Below are 24,166 nucleotides of genomic sequence, written 5' to 3' on the forward strand. Positions count from 1 at the left end.
TCCTTCAAGCAAGCCAGCGGAGCCCAGCACTGACCAAGGGCATGGGTCTAGGGGTCCATCATGTCTTCTGGGTCATTCCTCGATAGTGGTGAGAATAAAGGGACAGCTTTCCCTGGCCATCTAAGCTCCTGAGGAGGGACCCTGGACAACGCTTGGGAAGAAGGGAACCTATGCCTCATGCTGGCACTGGTGGAACCAAGGTGGGTGTGGACCCATGAGGACAGGGTGAACATTCAGGAGCCAGGGACGAGGGAAGGCGTGTCCTCACAGGGTGCTGGAGGCCAGGTTCGTGTCTTCATGCTTGAGCTTCCCATCCAGGGCAAGGCCCCGCTTCTCTCGATTGTTGGCCAGGAAGGGGGTCAGCGTGTAGACCTTGCAGAACGTTGAGCTGGGGGCCACCGTGTCACTGGGCAGAAGGGAGGCAGGTATAGAAATGCCCGCACCCTGAGCCAACCCCAGCCCAGCCAGGACCTCTCAAAGAGCACAGAGTAAAACTGTAAAAGTGGGGGTTTTTTTTTAGTTTTTTTAGTTGCAAAAATACTGATTGCTATTACATGTAAATAAACACAAATATATAGGAAAAATTAAATGAAATTAACTGCTAAAAATAATTATATGCAGGGCCAGGAGAAAAAGAAAAAAACAAGTGTGTCTTCTAATAGGAGGATCTACTTCCTTTTGGTGAGAAAAAAAAAATGTTTCAACTGAGATCTCTCATTTCCTCAGCTGCTAACAAGCTTGCAACAAAGTTCCACGGTCAATTGTATTAGCTCTCCTCAAACCTAGATGTTTCTAAAAGAAAATTATTCTCTACCCTCCCACACAACCCCTTTTACCCCATGAGCTGGATTATTCTTTTATCAGACAAGAAAAGCCGTGTACCTAGTGTCTTAACCTCTTTGCCTTGACTACCAGGAAGCTCAGAGCAAAGCACCTCCCTTCAGTATAGGTTTCTGATACGGTATCATTATGACCCCAGGCCCTTTAGATTCATTAGCCCTTATTTTGTCATTCTAGTTTTAGTGGGTCTTTTCCTTCACGGTAGCATGCATTTTCCTGTAGCTAAATCAAGCGAATGTTTTCTAAAAGGCTGGTCAGGATCATTGACTGTGAGTGGCAAGGAAGTCCGAGGCCCAGCCAGGTGGAGAAGAGGCTCCTGGGCCTGTAAGTGGACCCAGGGTTCCTCCTCTCCCCACCCAATCCCACGCGTCCAGGGCTGGGCTCATGCTCACTTACTCGGCCTCTTCCATGGCCACGGGGCACTTGTACTGGGCTGTGTTGAAAAGGCAGATGTCTGCATACTGGCGCACTGGGGAGGAAGAGGGAAATGAGGTGGTGTGAGTCCGGGGTGCAGCTCCCAGGCATCCCAGGCTCCCCTGAGTTGGGGATGCTTGGCCCCACAATAGCCAGAGTCCACTGGAGGCTTCCACAGGCGACTGTCCCCACCCTCCACCCAAAAGGCAGTCCAAACACACCCACTCCCTTCCACAACCAAAAAAATCTTCCCCTCGAAGACAGCTTTGCCCTGAACCCAGGGGACCTACGAGGCAGAGGCTTACACAGGACACTCATTACCTGGCCAATAAGCAGCCTCAAGAGCCTCACCCTGTGGCTTAGAGCAGGCCCTGGCCCTCCCTGCAGGCCAGTAGTTATTTACAGGGCTGTTAACCAGGGGAGAGCCTTCAGCGACCCCCGCCCCGGGGGAGGCCTCCCTTTGGCCCGCCCGCTGCCTGGGGTACCCGAGATCTTGATCTTCTTCACTGTCTTGTTGGTGTTGTTGGTGACGTGGACGTTGACGCTGATGGGTTCTCCGTGGTAATAGATCTGGGAGGTGTAAGAAGGGAGAAGGGCTGGGTGGGAGGACACCACAGCTCTAGAGAGGGGGAGGCAGGAGAGGCCTCCCACACGTCTCCTGGGGCTCCCCAGACCTGGGCCACTCTGACACTGGCCCCTAGTGCGTCAGCCACTTCCCACTGATGCCAAGCCAGCAGGTGCGTTAGACTTCAGCTCCTCCGTGGGACCTTGAAAGGTCATTGAATTAGAAGGTGACATTCCTGCGCTCCGGTCCTGGCTTGCTCACCAGAAATGATGACAGCAATAATAACAGCAATGGGAACGAGAGCGGTGTGGCCTTGGGCAGGCTTCCTAAGCCTCCGTGTTCTCCTGTGTGTGATGGCGCAGCTGGACTAGGGGGTGACGTATCAAGTCCCTGCCTGCTCTGGCCACCTAGAATTTTAGACACGGGAGGATCTAGGAGAAGCTGGAGAGAGGTGGGGAAGAACTGGCCCACTCACTGAGGGAACCAGCTCTGAGTCTTCACTGAGGGACCTCAACATGCCCCTTGCCCCAAGCACTTGCTTTCAGCGCTCCCCAGGGAGGGGGAAGGGATGCTCCCGAGTGGATGGGGGTGCGGGGAGGTGGCCAGGACCCAGGACCCTTCGGGAGGTACACTGATGTCTGCAGTCAGTTGCATCCTTCAGGATCATGCCTCCTTCTGACACCACGTTAGGTCCCAAGAGGCTTCCCCGAAACCCCCAAGGGAAATCTCAGGTCCCCAGAGCCCTGTGCGCCTAGAGCTGGGGGCAGAAGCTCCTACCTGAGGCATCCTGAGGCCAGGAAAGAGGTGAGGTCTGAGCAGTTCCAGCCTTGGTAGAGGCGCCCCTATCCCCCCCCCCCCAAGTCTGAGCCCCCTACCTCCTTGTCCAGGGAGGCCTCTAGATGCAACGGCTTGTCCGACATCAGGAACTGCCTGGTGGTCTCGGCTGTGGGCTGGGGGCCAGGCCTCTCCGGGGCATACTGAACCTTCCTGATGACCAGGCGCACAGAATTCCTGGTGGGGATGGGCAGAGCAGAGAGGACCAGAGTCACTGCCTCTGGTGACTTTCCTTGCGATTCTCAACCTTCCCGCTCAAGAGACTCCCATCACGCCCCGCGCCTCAGACTCCAGTCCACACTGCAGAGATCGGCATAGGGGCCTTGTCGCCATCTGGCCCTCCTCCATCCTCCCCCTTCCTGTCCCCAGCCACCCCCACCTCCTCACTAGCACCCCGGATGACCTATCTGGTCCTTTCTGCGAAGCTTCATTTGCACGGGGTCCCTCCCTATAGCACCCTCTTCCCATCGCTTCTGCCCTCATTTGCTTCCTTCTTCAAGGCCCAGCTAAATGCCTCCTCTTCCAGGAAACCTTCCTGGATCTGCCCACGTGGATCTCCTTCTGGTCTGAACTCCCACCACACCAGAGCTGAACCACCCCCAGCAGCACGTCCTCTGGGTCTGTGTCCTGGTGGCCACAGGATGGTAAGAAAGGGACTATGTCCTCACTTCCTGCATCTCTTCTGTCATCTGATAGTGAAGCTCCTTACAGACAGAAATTTTTGTCTCACTCGTTCACTGCTGTATTCTCAGTACCCGGGACAGTGTCTGCCTTCTAACAAATGCGGCTAAATATCTATTAAACAAAAATATGCAGAGGGGACGTGGACCCCACGAAGAAACGACGCCCTGGAAAGGAGACAGGTTCCGTGACAGGGCGTGGACTCAGCCTGGGGATGCAGGTCGGGAAGAGGATGAAGACTCTTAGTTCATACACGCCCATCACTTTGAATACTGTCCAGCACATAATAAATCTTTGATAAATGATAGTTGCTATTATTAGTAGTAACTCTGGTGAGGACTTAAAATGTCCCATTGGTGGCGAGGTGAGGGTGGCGGTTCTCAACGTTGCTCCTCTTCCTTTCTCTGACCAGGCTCCAGCCCCCAAACCCACAATCCCACTCCTTTCCCCTGGCCTCAGACCTTAAGAAGAAATGGAGATGCAAGGGAGAGGGGCCCCATTTCCTGCCCGGCAACACTCACACAAGCTGCCCAGGCTGGAGATGGAGATACATGCAATACATCCTGAAGCCACCAGGCGGCACACTCAGCACACTCCCTAGGAGATTGCAGGGCCCCCAGCGGCCTCCCTCGGGAACTGTCCCTAGGCGGGGAGTATCTGAGCTGGGGGAGGAGGCAGCCCACCTCAGAAGTCAAGGCCGGCTGTTTCAGGCTGCCTTGGGCTCTCTGTCTGCCCAGTGCTGTGCCTCTCTAAGAGAACACTTCTCCTCTTTAAGACATGAGCTGACCTCCCCCTCCTCTCCTGGGTGGGTTCACTTTCTGCACTTCCCTCCCTTACTTAGAAGCCCCCATGGACACCCCCTACCACCATTACCTGCCAGTGATAGCCTCCCAGGAAGAGAACTAGGAAATGGGGTCTAGGATGGCCTGGGAACTAGCTCACTGTTTAAAAAAATCTGAATTTGGGGGATTTTTTGCAAAACAGAGTAAAGAGACAAGCAGTCTGGAGGGGACGAGACTAGAGGCGGTGAGACAGAGGAAGCAGGTACAAGGGTATGAAGGAAAAAATGCTGAGGCCTGAGCCAGGGCCATTAAGCCACCTCCCCAGGAAGCCCTCCATGACCAGCCAGACTTGCAGAGTGCCCTCGGTCAGACCTCCCAGGGCTGGAATGTGTGGCCCCTCCTCAAGCCCTTCCAGGTATTGTTACTTATCTCTCCCGACTCTGCCTGGCCCGTCCCTCTCTCTCTGCCAGCAGGCAGCCCACACCCGAGCCCGACGCTGTGGCCTTCTCACCGCTTGTGGATCTTCTCCTCCAGGTTCTCTGCACAGAAGGCTTTGACCTCATAGTCCACACCACAGGCCTGTGGGGAAGGGGTCGCTGATCGCAGGGCCTTGGGGTGGGCAGAGTCCCAAGAGCACCACCAGCCACCCTCTCATCTTACAGACAGGACGCTGGAATGGAGCCCCAAGCTCCCACAGTCCCACAGACCCTCAGTCTTCCTCAGCAGCCCTGTGCTCGGCCTCAGGGCTGTGCTGCCTCCTTCTGTGGCCGCCTCCCCCTCTGACCTTCCCACAGGGCTGCTCCCCAGCCCCCCCAACACGGGGCATCCCAAACCACCCTAACAGAGCCCTACTCTGCGGACCCCCGCCTTGCCTGGTGGCCACCCTCACCGGGGCAGCCGCCCAGACATAACAGCACCCTCGGCAGCCTGTTTGGGAGCCCCGCCTGCGTGCAGAGCAGGCACTGCGGGCACCGCAGCAGCGTCCCGCTCACCCTCTCCCCACACGAGGAGGCACATTCTATCATCTCCATTTCGCAAATGAGGAAACCTGGGCTCAGGGATCGGGGCCTGTGATACTAGTGGGGTCACTTCTCTCTGAGCCTGTTTTCCCACCTATGAAACGACTGCACCTCCACATGAAGTGTGAGGCCAGGTGGTCATCCAGAGAACATTTGGTCCTGTTGCAGCCGACACCAAGGTCAGTGAGAGTGACTCAGGAGAGCCTTTGGACACATCGCTGAATGCGGGGTAAGGACGGCACTGAATCTGCTGCCCTGTAAGTAGACAGACAGATTACACTGGCCTCGACACAAGGGGGCTTCTACAGGGAGGGCTCCAGCACCTCCTGGACAGGAAGCCAGGGACCGGGGGACACAAGTGTCTTGTACTCAGAGAGATGCTCCCTTTGGGGTGACCCACCTTCCCTGTGTCTTCAGGCCCTGGCTGCAATGTCACCGAGCATGGGAGGTTCGGAGGGATCTGTTGAGAGGACAGCCAGAATGAGCCTCCTGCCACATTTCACCACTTACCTCCCCAGGTCTCCCCCCTGCACGCACGTTCGTCAGACCAGGGCACTCTAACGACAGGCGTGTCTCTCCCATCAGGTTAGGGGCTCCAGAGGGCAGACCACACCTCCCCCATCAGACGGTGCCAAGCCATGCCCCACATGGGGCCAAAGGCACCTCCAGTAAAGCCACTGACCGCAGTGATTCTCTTCATCTGAGGGTTTAGCCTACCCCAGTCCTCACAGAACAAGTTGAAAAAGATCTTTCCATGATGTCTGCTGTAGTGGGCAGAATGATGGCCCCAAAGATGCCCACATCCTGATCCCCAAACCTACGACTGTGTTGCCTTACATGGCAAAGGGACTTTACGTGTGTGATTAAGGATCTCACGATGATGCAGAGATTATCCTGGATGTGAGCACGAGGCTCCTTAACAGTGAAAGCAGGAAGCAGAAGAGTCACCGTCAGAAATGGGATGTGAGAAAGACTCACGTGGGGGGTGGAGGGGAGGGATAGGCTATGAGCCAAAATGTGCATGGTGTTTAGAAGCTGGAAAAGGCAAGGAAACAGATTCTCCCCCGCCCCCTCTGAGCCTCCAGAAAGAACGCAGCCCTGCTGACACCCCGATTTTAGCCTGGTGAGGCCCATTTTTGACTTCTGACCTCCTCAAGAACTTCAAGGTAATAAATCTGTACTTTAATTGGCAGGTTTAATTGCCACCACGATTGTGGTAGGTTGTTTCTGCAGCCACAGAAAACCAAGGCACTCATGAAGGAGAGGATGAACCGTACCATCTCCCCTTCTCTACCCTCCAAGACAGCAAGGAGAGTTCGCTCCGTCACAGTCAGAGTCTGAGAGACAACACGTTACAACCCAGGATAAGGGAGTCTCAGAATGGAAAGTGGGAGGAACAGGGAAATCTGCTACTTGCCATCCCTTGTGAACCAGGCAGAAGCTGGGCAAGTGGGCAGCCAGTCTGAGAGAGGAGACAGCCCTGCGGTGGCCCAGAGGCAAGAAAGGGCCCCTTTCTCTACAGTCCCCCATACCCTCTTTCTCCCACCAGCGACCTGGACTCAGGAGGGTCTGGGAGCGGCTCAGAGGTAAGGGTAACACCCTTGGTAGAGGCCGGACAAGAGACACTTACCAGGCCGTATGGCAGTGCCCCAGGTCCCAACATACACGGGGAAACTAGGTGACGTGGAGCCGCTGCCCCCCGCTGCCCCCGCGCGCCCACCCAGAGGACTTCCTACAGGCGGTGCTTCTGGAACGGGGCCCCGGGGGCCGGCAGTCCCTGACCTCAAAGGTGAACGGGTAGGCGTGCTCGCCCAGCTTCTTGATGAGGCGCTCCTGCAGCCGCGTCAGGGGCTTCTTGTCCTCAGGGGCTGGTGGGAAGGACTGCACGTTGGCCACAAACAGGTCCTTGCGAAAGGTCAGGCCCAGGACATCCAGGTCCTCCCGGCCATAGCGGAAGGCGCAGGTCAGAGTCACGTAGACTGTGGGAGCAAGGGACACTGAGGAGAGGCCTTGGAGGGCACCAAGCAAGCCCCCCACAACCGCAGCCATAGCCCTGAGACTGACCCAGCTGGGGGCCACAGGTCTGTCCCACAGTTCCCATGGAGAGGGCTACACTGCCCTCGGGACAGGGGCACTGGGCACCTGGGAGAGTCACGCGTGGCCTGGCACCTGGAGGAAGTAGGGGCTGACAGCTGGACCAGATCTGTCCTTCCCCACCCCCACCCCCACCCCACTCGAGCCAGGGCGTGTGTGAAGGGGCACAGACAGGTGGCTCTGGATGAAGGTCTGGGGTCTTGCCCAATCTAACCCCTGCCTCCCTTCTTCCCTCTGACCCTGGACAGCCCCTGCACCTCCCCAGCAATCAACTGTTTCTTCTGTAAAATGAGACTCTAACTTCCACCCCGTGTGCAGCCCAGCCTTGGGACCGTCATTATACATCGATACGAAAGTGCTCGGGCATTAAAGTGGTTCTCCCCAGGGGCACGGCGCAGGGTGGGCACAGGGCGGCCCCAGGCCAGAGGAGGCTGGGGCTCCTGCTCTGATGTGCGTTGGGGCTGGGGAGGGAAGAACTGTTGGGGCTGTGGAGGGAAGAACTGTTGGGGCTGTGGAGGGAAGAACCGGTGGGGATGGGCCGGGAGAGGCAATATGACAGGCTGGGGGTGGGGGCCTCACCTCTCCTCTCCTTGAGGTACTCAGGATCCACCAGGACCACACCATCTGGAGGGAGGACAGAGAGCTGAGTAGACCCTCCCAACCTGACCTCTCAAACTCCTAAGCCCTGAACACCAAGCAAAACCCAAACTCAACTTCAAACCCAACTGTCTGTCTGTCTGTCCAAAAGCACCATGAGAGAAATGGGGAGGCCAGCATCCAGGGGGATGGAACCCTTCCGCCCCTGCCCCCCTCCCCTGCCCACACCGGCTGGCCTTATAGACCCAGCTGGGTGACTTTTGACTTGACTTCTGTTTATCTGTATTGGTAATAATTTGGGTCCAAACCCCCTGTTGTCAGGTACCATTTGGAATTTAGAAGTTCTGAACTGTAGGAAGGCCATCAGGTCCATCCTCCATGTACTCTCTAACACCCCTGCAGGATCGGGCCCCACCCCATGCTCAAACCCACGATACCTCTGCTGGGAAACGTGAATATTCTCAACTGAGAGGCCAATAAGGCATGACCGGCCTTCTAATCCTGCACCAAACTTGTGAACCGTTTTAGAATCTCAGAGCTCTTGGCTTTGGGGTTTGCAGAGCCAGGTGAGTGGCCCTACTGTGCCCACCTCGTTGGGCTCCTGTGAGGACTGAGTGAGTTCATGCATTAAAACAGTAGATGGGGCTCAGCAGGCGTGACACCACAGAGAACCCCAGGTCTGGCCTTGGGAGGGTGGAGTCAGCCAGACACAAAGGCCCTCTTCTCTGCCCAGAACCCCAGGGGGCCAGAGACTCTGGTTCACGGTCACATCCCCAATCATCTCTGGCCAAACTTGACCCAGCTGTATGCATTGAAGAAGCACAATTCTCTCTCTGCCCACACCCTAACCCGCCCCACTCCCACCCCACGCTGCCCCCACCACTGACCTCTCAGGGACTCTCAGACGCCACATGTGGAAGTGAGTGCCCAGAGGGCCCTAGGTCCTACCCCAATACCAGGCAGATCCAAGGGATGGGTGGTTAGGGAAGTGCCACCCACTCCCAGGCCTCCGTGCACCTTCCCTCGTCTTAGGGAGGGCATTCCTTCCGTGCCGGGGACCAGGGGCTCAGTGGAAAATCAGCAAGATGTCCCAGTGAGGACATTTCCAGCCAGGGACATCAGGGGAGGCTCCCTGGAGGAGGGGAGCTGTAACCAGGTTTTAAAGGGCAAAAAGGGTCAACCAAAGAAGACCAAGGCAGTCCTCTGGGGCCCCCACAGGGCCTGCACAGGGCCTGCCAGGTAGCAGGTGCTCTTGCAAACACTTGCTGAACAGCTCTCGGGCGCCCGGTGTGCTGGGGGAGCTGCTTCCCTCGGCCTGCAGCCCCTCGCCCAGCCTCAGTGCCACCTCCGCTGTGGTTCTTAATAGGCCAGTGGGTTGGAAATGGCACCTCGACGGAGGCCACAGGTGAACACAGGGAGGCTTGCCCACAGCCCCAAGAGGCCAGTTCAGGGAGGAGATGCAAAAGGCAGAGGGGACACCGAGCTCAGAGGACACCAAACAGTGTCCCCAGACCGGGCTGTGGGGGAAGAGTGGGGTCAACCTGCTCTGGGCAGGAAGGAGGGGCCTGGATGGGCCCTGCTCACACCCCTGCCGACCGCGGACTCCCCAGGTTTCCCGTCCCACGTCAGAGGCCTTCCTCTCAGAGAGCTGAAGCGGCCGCTGCGCTCACTCCCGCACTGGCTCTGCCACCCCTCGCTCAGCTTGCTCCCGCCCTCCTGGCCCCAGGACAGCCCCAGGGGTGTGATGACAGCCGCCCAGCCTCCGTGAATTTCCCCCCAAACACAGCTCAGTCTCCTCCCCTGGACTTGGCCTCATGCAGCTTCCAGTGCTCATCCTCCCAACCTGTCCCCTCCACGGGCCCCACTTTGGTTCGTTTGTGTCTCCTCTCTTTAAAAAAGCCATTTAACCTCTCCAGGCCTCATTGTCCCTGTATGTACAATAGGGGGTTTTGGGGCCTCCCTCCCCCCAACAGGTGTGGAAAGAGGCTATGAGATCAAGCTCTTCTAAGGAGAGCTGTGGCTCCTAGATTCCTAACCAGGGGTGAAGGTGCCTTCCAAGGGGACGTTTAGCAATATCCGAAAACGTTTTTTGTCATCCTGCGATGGGGTCTAAGGGTAGAGGCCAGGGATACTGTGAAACACCTGCAATGCACAAGGGAGCCCCAACGACAAAGTATTACCCGACCTTCCGTGCCCGGGGTGCTGAGGCTGAGAAACCCTGAACGAGAGCAAGGCCTGGGAGAGGCGCCTCAGCCCCCGGGAGGACCTGCATGTCGGTCTGAACAGCCTCCACCTACAAGCCCCAAGGTTTTCCTTCTGCCTCCCAGCCCTTGGCGTCAGGAGGCAGCAGAACAAAGGTTCCGTAGGGCCTGGCTGCCCAGGTTTGAATCCGGGCTCCCTGACATGCCAGCTCTGTGACCTGGAGCAAATCACATGACCATCTGGGCCTCGTCACCTCATCTGTGAAGCAGGGATAATAAAGGCAGCCGCCGCAGCGTACGCTGTAAGCCGTACAGTGGCGGGTGGCTGCTGTCATCTGTCGTCCTCATCCTCCTTATTATCACCAGTGTTCCTTCCCTGATTCTCACCTCCATCCCTCAGCTAAGGGGGGAAAAGCTGCTCCGTAAATGTTTGCTGACTGAAGCTAGAAGCTTCTCACATCCCATTCTTGGCACCAGAGGCCCGAGGGCTGTTTCTGGGCTGCTTCAACACGCCTTCTCTGGAAGGGGCCTGGCCAGCCCCACCTCCACCACTTCCTTCCTCCCTGGCCTCCAGGGACTCACCCACAGGGTCCACGAGGTCGATGTGGTCCACAAAGTCCCGCTTTCCCAGATAGACAGTGAGCTGGGGAGGAGAGGCACAGGGTGACGTTAGCAGCTGTGGGCCCAGAAAATGCACTCCTGAAAAGCCGCTGGCCCTGGCCCTGGCCCTGGAGAAAACCTTGGGAGTTGCCCCTGAAACTCCAGACCCATCCTTGACCCTCACTGAAACCCTAACTGGTCTTGAACCTGAGCCCCAGACCCAATATGAAGAATAACAAACCCTTGTACAATTTTGAAAGCACCTGTTCATTCTAAACCCCTATGAAGTTGCTATTGTTTCCATTTGACTGATGAGGACACAGCCCTGGAGAGATCTCACCAAGCACCACGGAGGGTGGAGCGACCGCAGCAGCAAAGAGGTCTGCTGAGCCGGAGTCCTGGGCACGTCTCTGAGAGGCCAGAGAAACCGAGAGCAGGGGCTTTGGTGTGGAGCTCCGAACACGGAGTTCAGCACAGTCTAGCAGAATCCCACTCCTGCAGGGGCCGGTGTTCCGAGCAGAGAGGAACCCGGAGCTGGAGCCCCACTCGGTAGTCAGCCCTCAGAGGAGACCCTGAGCTACAGCCCAGAGGTTCACCCTAGATGCCTGCTCCTCCATAGTCCCCAGATCCCGATGAGTCCCTCCATCACAGCCCTCAGGCCACCCCCTCCTGAGCCAGCCTGGCCCTCCTGAAATGCTAATCTAACCATGCTATTCCCATCTGAAAACTCTTTAATGGCTCCTCAGTGCCCAGAGGTAAGATGACAAATGGGTTTCATTCCAAATGCCAACTATGATCGATTGCTTGATTGGTCGGAGCTGAGAAGGAATCTAGGATGGAATCCTGGCTCAGCAGGAAAGGTGACCGGTGATGTTTGCTGTGGGAGCCCTCGGGGTGCCGTCTGCCAGCCCAGGCCAGCAGTGCAAGCCCCTACGCCCAGCACCAGACTCCCCAGGACCCAGCCCCACAGCTGCCCTTGCTGAAGCTCCTGCTCACTCAGCCTCCCTCTGCACACTCAGACGCAACTGCTGTGGCCCACCCCCCCACCCCACCCCTACACACACTCCCTACGACTTAAGTGCAAGCCCGGAATGCCCTTTCACCAGGCCTTGCCTGGAAACACACACCGGGCTGGGTCCTGCAGCCCCTGGGCAGCCCTTTATCTCACACCTGTCACTTTAGATGGGAACGATCGCTTTCGTGTCTGCCTACCCCATCTGGCTGGGGGGGGGGGGGGGTGCTGTGCCTAACCCAACCCCACCCGCTCGCCGGGGCCTGACATGACTGGTGTCAGTAACATCTCCGAGCTGAGCTGAGAGGAAGGCAGGATGGAGCCTGGGGCCCGCGGGAAGAAAGCGAACGGGACAGGCGCTGGGAGCTGTCCCAACAACTCGAGGATGCCCAGTTTGGTAGACAGGCTCCAGGGGCCTCTCACACCAGGGGGTGCAGGGCCCCTGAGGCCCTTGGCACTTCTCTAATTCCTGCACTCACACCAAAGTCTCTCTACGATAGCCCCATACCCCCACAGCAGAGCAGGGTCTCCCTGGAGTCCAGGGGAGCTGTGCCACCCCAACCCGGGAGCAAGTTTCCCGAGGGCTCCCCGACCCTGTGGCCAAGGCCTCCTAATAGCCTCAGATGGGGGAGTGAGGGATCCTGCGTGGTCAGGAGACGTGCCCAAGAAAGGACAAGAGTTTGGGGTCAGGCAGCTGGGGTGCAGCTGTCATAGACTCACCTTTCCATTTGGGCTCGCCTTCTTGAACACCCTGTGGAGAGAAAGAGAGGGAAGGCCAGGGTCAGCACGTGGCACGCAGGGGAAGTCTCCTGCAGGCCATCCCTCGGCAGGGCTGAGGACGACAGGCCTGGAGTGATTTTGCAGGCCCCTTCTAAGCCTTCAGAGCTGGAACAGTGCCAAGCATGCCCACATCTCGCCACTTCCACCACTGCTCCCACCCAAGGCATCCGTATTGCCATTATAGCTCTCCTGGGCTCTGCCACGGCCCCTCAGTCTGTTCTTCAACCAGCAGGGGGAGGGAGTCTTTCAAGGTGTAAGTCAGACCTCTCCACTCACTGGCTCGAACTCCACCCCGTTCAGGCAGAGGACTAGCCTTGGTCTGTGTGTCTGCTCTGCCTCCTTTACCTCCCGGCATCACCTCCACCTCTCCTCCCTCAGTGCTCCCGCCACAGGGCCTCCTGGCTGTTCCTCTGAGCAGCCCCCTCCCCTGGACACTCCCCACAGACCTGCTTGCCCAGCATCAAATGAGGGGCCTTCACCCTGTGTCCCATCCCACACTCTCACTCCTTCTCTCCCTCTACTTTCCCTTTTCCCACAGCACCCACCACTTTCTAGCCTGCTACATAATCACTGATTGCAGTCATGCCTGTCTACTCTGCTAGCACGTCAGCTCCCTGAGACCTGATTCTGCTCTGATGTAACCCAAGTGCCCAGGAGGGTGCACCTGGTGGGTGTTCAATAAATGCATTAATGAATGGCAAGTAGCAAGGACTCGATGAATGTTAGCTGAGTGGGTGAATGAATGAACCAGTGAAGGAACCAGCAGCTGAGAAACCGAGGCCCAGGAAAGGGAGGGCACATGCCTATGGCCACAGAGTAGATCTCTGGGTGTGGAGTCAGGCAGAGGCCTGGTTGCCAACCCCGCCAAGGGCTCCCTCCGCCTGCCGGAGCACACTGCAGGCTGCAGCAGCTCCCCTGACCTCTCCAAGCTGCGTCTGAGAGCCCAAGGCCCCTCCCCGACCCCCATTGTCGATCCCCAGAAATGCTCAGTAATGTTGGGAGGGAGAGAAGAAAAGTGAAAGATAGAGACAGAGACCCAGGGGATAAGGAAGGTGCTGGAGGAGGGAGAGGACAGGACAGGGACATGGCCCGGGAGCTCTGAAAATAAAAGATGGAATTGGAGATGAAGGAACAAACAAGTAAGAAAACAAAAAGAGGGAGAGAGGAGCAGTCACGAGCAAAGACTTGGAGCAGACGCAGGGCAATGGGGCAGGCCCACGTGCAGCTGAGAGGGATCACACAGGCCCAATGCCTCCCCGGCAGCAGGAGGTCCAGCAGGCAGCCAGGGCGAGGCAGGGTGAGGCCGACAGCGTGGCAGCCGCAGTCCTTCCTCCAAGCGGGGGAGTGGGGGGTGGCTCTGTGTTGCCTCCGCAGCCTCCCACACAGCTACCCCTCGTTCCGGGGCCCCAGGGACCACTGATGCATCTGAGCTTGGCTTGCAAAGAAGGGCCTAGCACATTCCTCCCTGACATCCCCTAGGGGTTCTGAGCTTTTCTCCTCATAAATATTTATCAGTGTTTGGAGTGTGAAGATGCCACCGTCAGCTGGAGTGTAATAATTGCTAAAGTGAGAAAAAATACACATCACATGGTTTGAACCAGCAGCTGCCAGGTTGGGCTGGGCCTGCAGAGGAGACCAGAGATCCCTCACAGGGACAAGTGGCAGCATGGCCACAGGAGGGGGCTAGGGGCCAGGCTGAAAGAGCGATAATCAAAAAGGGAGGGAGGGAAGAAGGGAGTTAAGAAGGAACTAGCCTTTGTTAAGTACCTAATTTTTTCTCTTATTAACACTGTAAAATGGGCGTTCTGACCCCTATCTATATCTATACACTCACAGATAATGAACTAGGGTTCAGAGAGATGTGGTAACTTGCCCAGGAACACACAGCAAACCAGGGGCAATGTCAGGATTCGGACGCAGTTCTGCCCGTCTGCCTCCGGAAGCTGGGTACTTCATATCCAGCCCCGCTGCTTTTTCTAAAGCAGGTGTTTTTATTGAGATCAGGAACAGAAATGAGGGGAAATGAGGGCAAGAGAGGGGAGGGGAGGAGGAAGAAATGAGGGGGCCGGTAAAAGGGGGCGAGGAGAGCGAGGGTGACGGGGCAGGAAGGTGGCAGACAGGCGCCAGGGGCCTCTCACACCAGGGGGTGCAGGGCCCCTGAGGCCCTTGGCAGTAGGGGGGAATGTTCTGACTCAAACTCAGTCGGCCCCAGGGGCCACCTCCTCAGGAAGCCGGTGCGGAGGGCTTCCTCAGACAACAGCAGCAGCTGCCCGTGATCCGAGAGCGTGTTACGCCCCAGTCATGTCTCGAAGTATTTTTCCCCAAACACTGCCGATCCTTCAACAACCCCATTTCAGAGATGAGGAAGTGGAGGGGGGGGACGGGTGAACCGTGGCTACCTTTCCTCTCCGTCCAGCCCTCCCTGAAGCAACTGCACCAGCTTCCTGACCCCAATGTCAGCAAAAAGGCCCCTGTGGGGGTGCTTCCAGGTCACCAGGAGCCCCCCTCGTGTGGTGCACCACACAGACAGCTTCTGCCCGTCCACTTTGAAGAGCAAGCATAAACGCACAAGACTGTGGTCAAAGCCAAACTTCTAGACCGTGGGGCGGCGGCTGGATCTGCTTTACTCCCGAGTCCCGTCTATGCCCCACGAGCCACGTTCCCCAAGCCAAAGCCAGGTCCCACACGGGAAATACCGGTGGTGGCGCAGCTGACTAAGGCTCACTGGAGACAAGGAACAGAAACCCACCGAGGGTAGCCCAAGAAAAGGAGGAGGCAGCATGATAAGGAGACAAAAATCTCACGGGAAGAATGCGCAGGCAGGATGCACTGGGGCTGGAGCCAGGAACAGGGAAGCCATCAGCCTCTCAGATGGTTGCTATCTCTCTCCACCTCTCCCTCTGGCGCTGCGTGTCCTGCCGGCTGCACGGCTCTCTGTGTGGCCACTCCATTGCCTTTGGGGACCAACTCTCTGCTTACTCAGTGCTTTTCTGCTCCTCCATCATTTCGGCTTGCATCTGGCTCTCACTCTGACCCTCTTTCTACTCTGCCTCTCCCTCAGCGTCCCACTGTCAATTGCTGAATGGCCCAATTCCAAAGTCCCAGGAGAGGAATTTCATTGGTCAACTTTGGTCAGGTGTACCGCTCCTGGGCCAATCAGCTCTGCCTAGAGTGTGTCATATGGTCCCTGACACATGGGCAGAAAAGAGTCTATAGAGCAATGTTTTTCAAAGCAGGGGCCACGACCCATTAGTTGATAATGAAATCAACGTAAAGCACTGCCACCAGCACTTGTTTTAATGGAAGAGGAGACAGCAGCATGATAGCAATTGTACAGTACGTATCACTACATTTACCAATACTCCTTCCCCCTTAAGGCTGGGCGAATTTCTCCAGTCCTGTGAAGTCAGGCGTGCCCATGTGGCTTGCTCCAGCCAGTGCAATATGAGTAGAAGTGCCACATGTCATTTCTAGGCAGAGCATTTAAGGGCTGGCGCGTGATTCCCCATGCCTGTTGTATTAGTTTTCCTTGGGGCCTATAACAAACGGCCACAAACTTAATGGCTGAAAACAACACAGGCTTGTCTTACAGTTGTGCAGTTCAGAAGTTTGAAATGTACCTCACTGGGTCAAAATCAAGATGTTGGCAGGGCGATGTTCCTCTCCAGGGGCTCTAGGGGTGAATTCATTTCCTTGCTCTTTCCAGCTTCTAGGGAGCCCGTGTCCCTCGCTTCAGAGCCTCTTCCTCCACCTTCAACGCCAGCAACAGCAGGTTGAGTTCTTACCGCATCCCATCACTCGGACCTCTCCTGCTTCCCTCTTCCCCTTTCAACGAGCCTTATGGATACAGTTAGTGCCCTATTTTAAGGTCGACTGATTAGCAACTCTAGCTTCCTCTACAACTAGAATTCCCCTTGGCCATGCAATATAATACATTCAAGGGTTCCAAAGATCAGGGTGTAGGCACCTTGGGGGGGGGGCATTCTTTGGCCTACCACACCCTCTTTCCCCTGCCACAGAAAGCAGCGATGATCTGCGTGGGGAAGCCTCCAGGACCTAAACTCCAGGGCACTCCTGCTACATAACCAGCTTCTCCTGACTGATACAAAAAGTGTGACTCGGTGAAACCGTCACTTTAGGTGAACTGAGTTACAGTGTCCAATGAATTTCATGCTGCAATTTTTGTGATGTTGAAAAACACGCCTACAACAAACGTGCTCTCCGTCAGTGCCTGCGGACCTATTGGATACTGTTTCCTGATTCCATTCCATCAGGGTGGAGCTGCCAGGCAGGCCGGCAGGTCTGCTCTCCATTAACCAGAATGCTGGCTTCTCCAGGGAACCCCAGGCCCCGCCTGCAACGTGGGACACCTGTTGATCAACTTTACGCTAATATTCCACTGCTGTTCTGTGGGCCTGCAGTCCTCCCAGGGCCCATTCGTGCCTGTACCATGACGGACCTGCACCACGACGGACCCAGAACAAAGCACGCCCATGATAATTTACCCAACAGGCAAGCGCTGATAATCCTGTGGAACAGCCAAACGAGGGAGTATTACATAGCAGGGAAATTATGCTTGCATCTTTCGTAACACAGGGAAATGCCTATGACAGAATAGCAAGCAGAATAAATCAGGACTCAAAATACCAGATTGGGCATCAGCTCAATTTGTATTCAATAAACACCAAAATAAAAAAAAAAACGATAAGATGGCAGCACTCCTCGAATTGACCTACAGAGTCAATGCAATCCCTATCGAAGTTTCGTTCAGAAATTGGCAGGCTGGCCCGAAAATTCCAATGGAAACATGAAGGACCCAGAATAGCCAAAACAATCTTGGAAAAAAAAAAACAAAACAGAACAAAGTTGGAGGACTCAGACTCCTGAATTCATAACTTACCACAGGCTATAGTAATCAAGAATGTATGATACTGACTAAATATAGACATACAGATCAATGGAACAGAATTGAGAACCCAGAAATAAACCCATATGTTCACGGCCCATTGATTTTTGACAAGGGAGCCAAGACAAGTCAATGGGGAAAGAGTCTTTCAGCAAAGGACACCTGCGCACTTGGATGCCCACAGGCAAGAGAATGGAGTTAGATCCCCTACCTCACACCATGTACAAAAGTTAACTCAAAACAGATCAAAGACCTAGAACTCCTAGCAGAAAACACGACCTTGAATTTAGGGAATGGTGTCTTACATACGACACCAAAAGCACAGGCAACTAAAGGGAAAAACATAGATGAAACTGACTTCATCAAAATTAAAAACGTTTGAGCTGCAAAGGTCACGGTTAAGAAAGTGAAAAGACAACCCACAGCCCTGGCCAGCGTGGCTCCCTTGGTTGGAGCGCAGTCCCGTAACCGAGAGGTTGTGGGTTCAATTCCCAGGCAGGGCACATTTCTAAGTTGAAGGTTCCATCCCTATTCCAGGTGCATACAACCCCCGGGCAGGTGTGTATGGGAGGCAACCAATCACATTTCTCTCTCTCACTTCCTCTCTCCCCTCCTCTCTCTCTAAAGGCAATGAAAAAAATGTCCTTGGATGAAGATTAAAAAAAAAGAAAGAAAAGATAACTCACAGAATAGAGAAAATGTTTTCAAATCATGTATCTGATAAGAGTCTAGTTCCAGGATACATAAAGACTTTACTTTTATTCAATAACAAAAAGGCAAATAAACCAATTAGAAATAGACAATGGATTTGAATAGATATTTCTCCAAAGAAGATATACAAGTGGCCAATAAGCCCGTGAAATGACGTTCAGCATCCTTAGTCATTGAGGAAATGCACATCAAAGCCACAGGGAGATACTTCGTGCCCATTGCAATAGCTGTGATTAAAAAAGCATAATAGCAAGTGCAGTCAAAGACGCGGAGGAACTGCAACGCTCGCACATCGCTGGTGGCAAGGTAACGTGGCGGGGTCATTTGGAAACAGTTTGGCTGTCCACCCAAAAGTTACCCGTAGAGTTAACATCTGACCCAGCAATCTCATCCCTAGGTACATACCCAAGAGAACCGGAAACAGATGTTCCCACACACATGGGCACGTGGATATTCAGAGCAGCATTATCCATAATAGTCACAAAACATTAAAAAGCAAATACCAATCACTTCATGAATGGATTTTTAAATGTGCCACGTATGCAGTGGAATATTATTCGGCCCCAAGAAGAGAGGAGGTACCGACCGTGCTGCAGGGGTGAACCTTGAAAACATTCTGTTAAGTGGAAGGGGCCAGTCACAAAAGACCACACACCGTCTGACTCCACTTACGTGCGATGTCCCGAAGAGGAAAGTACACGGAGGCGAAAACTAGGTTAGGAGTTGCCAGGGGCTGGTGGGAGGGGGCAGGAGAAGTGGCCGCTAACGGACAGGAGTTTGTCCGGGGCGACGAAAACGTTCTGGAATCGGATAGTGGTGAGGGTTACACAGCCTTGTGAACAAACTGAAACTGTGACTATTGTGGTGTTTTGCACTAAAACTGGACTATTATAGCATGTACATTACATCTCAATTTAAAAAATAAAACTAAAAACGAGCCCCAAACAATGAGTGAAAGGAGAGGACAGTGTCTAAACACTAGCAGGTTGAAAGAGTCCCTCCCTCCCTCCCTCCACCCACCCACCCACTCACAGCTCTTATTTTCCATTTGGTACAATAAGCACGAATTGCACTGTAAAGTTGCCAGAGCTTCCCTGACAAGATGTATGTCTCGAGCCCTGGGGAAAGGAGAGTCTGGACAACATAGTGAAAGTAAGTAGAGAAACGCAGATCCTACAACTCTGAACCCCGGGAAGGTAGAACCTCTGGTTCTGCAACTTTGAGACCCAGAGTCCACTTCTCTGTGACTCCCCAGACCCGTCCCCAGGCCGGCAGCGTCAGCTATCGGAACTCTCTGTGCTGTGTCGCCTGTCCAGCACTCTCCTTTTCCAGGCAGCCTTCCCTGACCTCCCCCAAGACTGGGTCGGGTGCCCCCCAACGACCTCACCCAGCGTGTCCCCGGTCCCAGCATTCCCCACGCTTTGTAATGGTCTGTCCACTCACCCTCTGCTTCACTTCTCTCGCTTCCGCGAGAATAGAGGTTTTATTTGCGTCATCGCGCGGTGCCTGGGGCCCAGCAGGTACTCAATAAATAAACACAGGTTGAATGTTGTTGAATGAATGTTCTAAGAGAGAATTCGTCAAAAGTGAGAATGGACGAAGTTTAAATAGATGGTGGTCGGTAATGCTCCTTTTCTCTAAGGGAGTGAACTCCACAGCTCTCCTTCCGCCCACAGTTCTCTCTGGCGCTCAGCATCAACAGGCATCAGGATTAGAAAATGCTTCATGGAGGCTGGTGCCAGCCGCCACCAGGCTGAGTCCAGACTGTAACTGATACACCCAGAACAGGTGTCTGCTCCGCTTTGACCAGCGGTTCTCCCACGTGCTTTTCACTCACATTCACTGACCGCCCCCCCAACCAGTGCCAGGCTCCGGGCCACAAACAATGCATGGTCCCCGCTGACAAAACCCTCGGGATGGCTGGTTAGGGACACCCGCCAGGCACGATGTCCTCCGTGCACTAAGTTCTGCCCGAGAATGAGGTGCTGTGCCATGCCCTTCACACACCTTACGATATCGTATCATTCCACTACATATGCCCGTTTGTTCAGAGGAAAACCTGAGAGCCGGCGATCCTGAATAACGGATCCAAAGTCGGAGAGCCAGTCTCAGGAGGCAGCCCCACGGACGGGCCCCTGTGGGAAATCACTGAGACCAAACATGTCTTAGCATCAGGAAACTCACCCTGGGGAGACTCTCTGTGAGTGTGGGTTCACGACCAGTGACTTGACAGATCACTGGTAATAATCCATTCCTTTGTGAACCTTGGAAAACTCACATTGGAGGAAAATGTTACATTTTTCAACAGGGAATGTGGGAAGACCTTCAAATATTACTCCAATCTTCAGTCAACATCATAAAACACTTCCAGGAGAGACCAGGTGCCAGTCCCTGCTCTAACTGTGCCGTAAATATTAACTCACTTGTTCTTCCAACAGCCTTATAAGGAGGTGCACGACCATCCCCACTCCACAGATGCGGAAACAGAGGCAACGAGAGTCTAAGCAATTTGCCTAAGGTCACACCGCTGGTGAGCAGCAGAACTAGGTATCAGAGCCCAGGCAATCTGGCTCCAGAGGTCACACCGTTAACCTCTCACAATACTCCCCTATGGGCGGGACTGGGTGGTTCTGTCCAGGAAGTCAAGAAAGGCTTCAGGGGAGGACGTAGAAAGAGGGAGGTCTTGAAGAACAGTCAGGGTGGAGTGCCAGCCCTGCAGGGGTGCGGGAGGAGGCCCAAAGGAGCAACTGAGTCCCCTGAGGGCTTGGGCCGTAGTGAGCAGACTGATGTGGCTAACTACGTAAAAACGTGTCGTGAGTGCTAGAGGGGAGCACAGGCAGGAGGATGGGCAGAGAGGTGTCCACTGACGGCCAGACAGTCCTGGAGCACCTGGGCGCCGGGCCCTGGGCTAGATGGGAAGGCCCTTGAAGGCCAAGCTTAGGAACTCAGACCGTACAGAAGGCAATAGGGAGTCACAGGCATTTGGGGGGAGGACAAATGATTGGTCAGGACTGTATTTTGAAGACAGAGATGCTCCAGACCCCAAAACTTCCCCCCACACTGCCTCTGATAGCAGTCATGGCTTAGCTGGGCACTGTGGGGAGCACGCAAGGAAGGGGGCGTTAACTCTCAGGCACAGCCGCCCTACATTCTGACCCACTTTCCTGGGTGTGAAAACAGCCATCAGGGGGCAGGAAGGCGCGAGGAGCAGGTGGCCGTGGCAGCAGAGAGGTTTCTGGGGCCCTCAGCACACCCTCCCTGGCAGCAGGTGTCTGTGCACGGTGAGTCCGCTCTGCCAGAACTGGACGGCCCTCCCGGTGTCAGAACACTGCCGCCTGTTTACCCACCACTCCCGCACCTGCTTCTCAGGACTGCCGGGAGGGGGAAGGAAGCAGGAAGACAGAAACGTCACCCCCATTTCACAGACTTGTGGAGCCTGAGGGACCACAGGGCAGCCCGCTTCATTTCCCAGATGGAGAAATCAAAACCCAAGGGAGGGAGGAGACCCATGCTGGGGCCAGGAAACTGGGGCTCACGCTGGTGGGCCGAGAGCCACAGAGGAAAGCCCCAGGCTTCTGGTGCTCCCGGCTCGCCCTGGCTCAAATCCCTCGTGGCTCCCTTGGGCCCCTGCGGGCTCGCAGGGAGCATGGTGGTGTCTGGCAGGTCTGAGGGGCAGGGGTGGTGGGTGGGGGTGGGGGCGGGGGTGGGGGTTCCTGGCCAAGTCAAGCTCCTGGCCTCTGGCTGCTGGGCAGACAGTGTTTCCTCCAGCTTCCCGCTGCATTCATGGGGTCACTTTTCTGGCCATGATCCACAGTTGTGGAGATGTTCAGGGGGTGCAGAGTGAGGAAGGGGGGAGCCACCAGGTGGACATGACAAAGGGGAGAGTTTCTTAAAGGAGCATAACCTGTTTTCCGGTAACCCAAGAAACGGGAGACGTGAAAGTCAAAAGCTAATGAAACTTTCACCCACTGGGCTGGAGCCGGATCCCGAAGAGCCCCCGCTGGCACCTGAATGCTCTCCAGCCTTCTCCAGGGTGGAGAGGCGGGGAAGGAAGGCTGCTGGCAGAGGAAACGGCGTGGACGTGGACGCTGAAGCCAGCAGACCCTGCCCGAGTCCTGTGTGACCTAGGGGGAGCTTCACATCCTCTCTGAGGCCCACCTGCCCTGGTCTGCAAAATGGGCTGATGGCTACCCCATTGGTTGAAGGCATGTATGAAGACTCAGTACAAAAAAGAAGGTAAAAAAGACTGGCACCTAGCAGACAATGGATAAAGGGAAGCCGGCATCGGTGGTTCTATCAGTGTTACTACCATCCTGACCGTGCTGCGCCCCCACCCCCACCAGCTCTCTGCCCTCCCCTCCAGCGCCCAGGGGAAGGTTCTTGCCAAATGTCCCTCAGATGAGCCGACCTGGGCCTTGGGCATTGGAGGAGGGGGTGATGATACCCCTGATGGAGACGGGGAAATTTTTTTAAGTTGTCCACCTCCCTCCCAGTCTCAGATGAAAAACAACAGTTTTGGACTAAATGCAACTCCAGTTTAGTCCCTCACATTCCTGGAATCACCAGGGATGAACCCTGCCATTCTCTCTTTCTGTACCAGCTTTTCCCTCAGTTCTGCTGACTGCAATCCTCTCCGTCCTTTCTTCCCAATGTCACCTCTTCCAAGAAGCCTTCCCTGCCTGCTTTGGCTTAAAGTGCCCTTGCCCTGACTCCTCTCATCTGGCGGGAGCGAGGGGGCTTTGCTTGCTCCCTGTCCCCCACCTCACTCCCTTCTTTCCTCCCTCCATCCATCTTTCCCACTTCCCTCCTCTCTTTTCTTCCTTTTATTTTTCCAGTATCTGGCCCTGGTACTGTTCTTACCTGCGGGAGCCCCTGTGCCCTGTCCCCATGGCACCTGCACCCGGAAGCAGGGAGACGGTCTCCACCCATGAGCAAAGCCTCCCTCAGACGCACAGTGGGAGGGTGGAATGAGGTGATGTGTAATGTGCCCAGCTCAGCTCCGGGAACACAGGGGCCACCGACACACCTGCACAGCTCCCTCCCGCGGAGGGCTCTGGAAGGACTGACAGCTGAGGCCTAAGGTGGCAGCTCTTTCCTAAGAAAGAATTTTGGAGGGGGAATCAGTGCCTTACATTTAGCCAGATAAGGAGCCTTCACTCATCTGCTGGAGCTAGCTCACAAGAGCCAACTGTCGCCTTGTCAGGGATTCTGCAGGCTGGTTGTTAAACACAGTCCTTGCCAGTGGCTCTAGGCTGGGGGTGAATTTGCCCCCCAGGGACATTTGGCAATGCATGGAGACTCCTGACCGAGGTGTGAAGGGGCTACTGGCATCTAGTAGAGAGAGGCCAGGGACGCTGCCTGCACTACACACAGGTTAGCGCCCTCCCAGGCCCCAGCAAAGAATCCCCAGTCCAGATGTTAACAGTGCTGATAGTGAGAAATCCTGATCTAAACTTGTAATTGAATAGATTATATTAAAAACAAAGGGAATGCATGCTCAAAATTTATCACTTACTAGTTATTTTACTAAACTTTATTACGTTAATCTTGATCTGATATAATTTATGTCTACCAGTCTATGTGGTGGGAATTCTATTTGATGGTGTCCTACTGTGCGCCTCCTCCCAACTCCATGCTCAACCGTACCGTGTCAGTAGTACGAAATCCACGGTGGGAGAATTTACACCACAGAAAGTGGCAAATGCCACAACCTCCAGCCCCTTTTTTATCTGGAAGGCCAACTGTTACCAGGACACCACTGGGTGTAACCCCCAGTGGGAAAGAGAAATTCACAAGCCTGGTGGATGCTTCTAGGGTGCAGTGCAGGCAGACGGCGCAGCAGCAGCCTGCTGTGTGCAATGTGGAAGGAGGATCTGAACGTGGCCACGCACACACACATCTCATCCATACACACACACCCTGTACACCACACCCACTGCACACCCACACCCGCAGACACCACACCCACCACGCACAGACACAGCACACCACAGATCACACACAGACACCACAAACACATGTACCACACACACCATATACACCTCACACCTCACACTTACACACACCACATACACACCACACACATACATAGACACCACTCACACACCAAGTACACCCCCCACACACACCT

At 55.2% G+C, this 24,166-nt stretch overlaps 1 protein-coding gene across 12 annotated transcripts in view; it reads right to left on the bottom strand.

Moving 5' to 3' along the window:
• The window catches only part of ARRB1 (arrestin beta 1), a 70,782-nt gene that overhangs the window by 12,303 nt on the left and 34,313 nt on the right, over nucleotides 1-24,166 (bottom strand). For 9 of the 12 annotated variants that reach the window (XM_053924005.2, XM_053924003.1, XM_053924004.1 and 6 more), the window contains exons 2-11: nucleotides 12,360-12,390; nucleotides 10,610-10,670; nucleotides 7,809-7,853; nucleotides 6,918-7,114; nucleotides 5,536-5,595; nucleotides 4,628-4,695; nucleotides 2,695-2,830; nucleotides 1,740-1,824; nucleotides 1,237-1,309; nucleotides 269-406 (exon numbers count right to left, since the gene is read on the bottom strand). In XM_053924005.2, coding sequence (XP_053779980.1) covers nucleotides 269-406; nucleotides 1,237-1,309; nucleotides 1,740-1,824; nucleotides 2,695-2,830; nucleotides 4,628-4,695; nucleotides 5,536-5,595; nucleotides 6,918-7,114; nucleotides 7,809-7,853; nucleotides 10,610-10,670; nucleotides 12,360-12,390 — 894 coding nt within the window. Of the gene's footprint in view, nucleotides 1-268; nucleotides 407-1,236; nucleotides 1,310-1,739; nucleotides 1,825-2,694; nucleotides 2,831-4,627; nucleotides 4,696-5,535; nucleotides 5,596-6,917; nucleotides 7,115-7,808; nucleotides 7,854-10,609; nucleotides 10,671-12,359; nucleotides 12,391-15,223; nucleotides 15,464-22,896; nucleotides 22,941-24,166 lie in introns of those variants that run through there. The other 3 variants (XM_024572533.4, XM_053924001.1, XM_053923999.2) reach the window with 3 other exon arrangements.

The sequence above is a fragment of the Desmodus rotundus genome, chromosome 5 (genome assembly GCF_022682495.2).
Source record: "Desmodus rotundus isolate HL8 chromosome 5, HLdesRot8A.1, whole genome shotgun sequence".
NCBI lineage: Eukaryota > Metazoa > Chordata > Mammalia > Chiroptera > Phyllostomidae > Desmodus > Desmodus rotundus.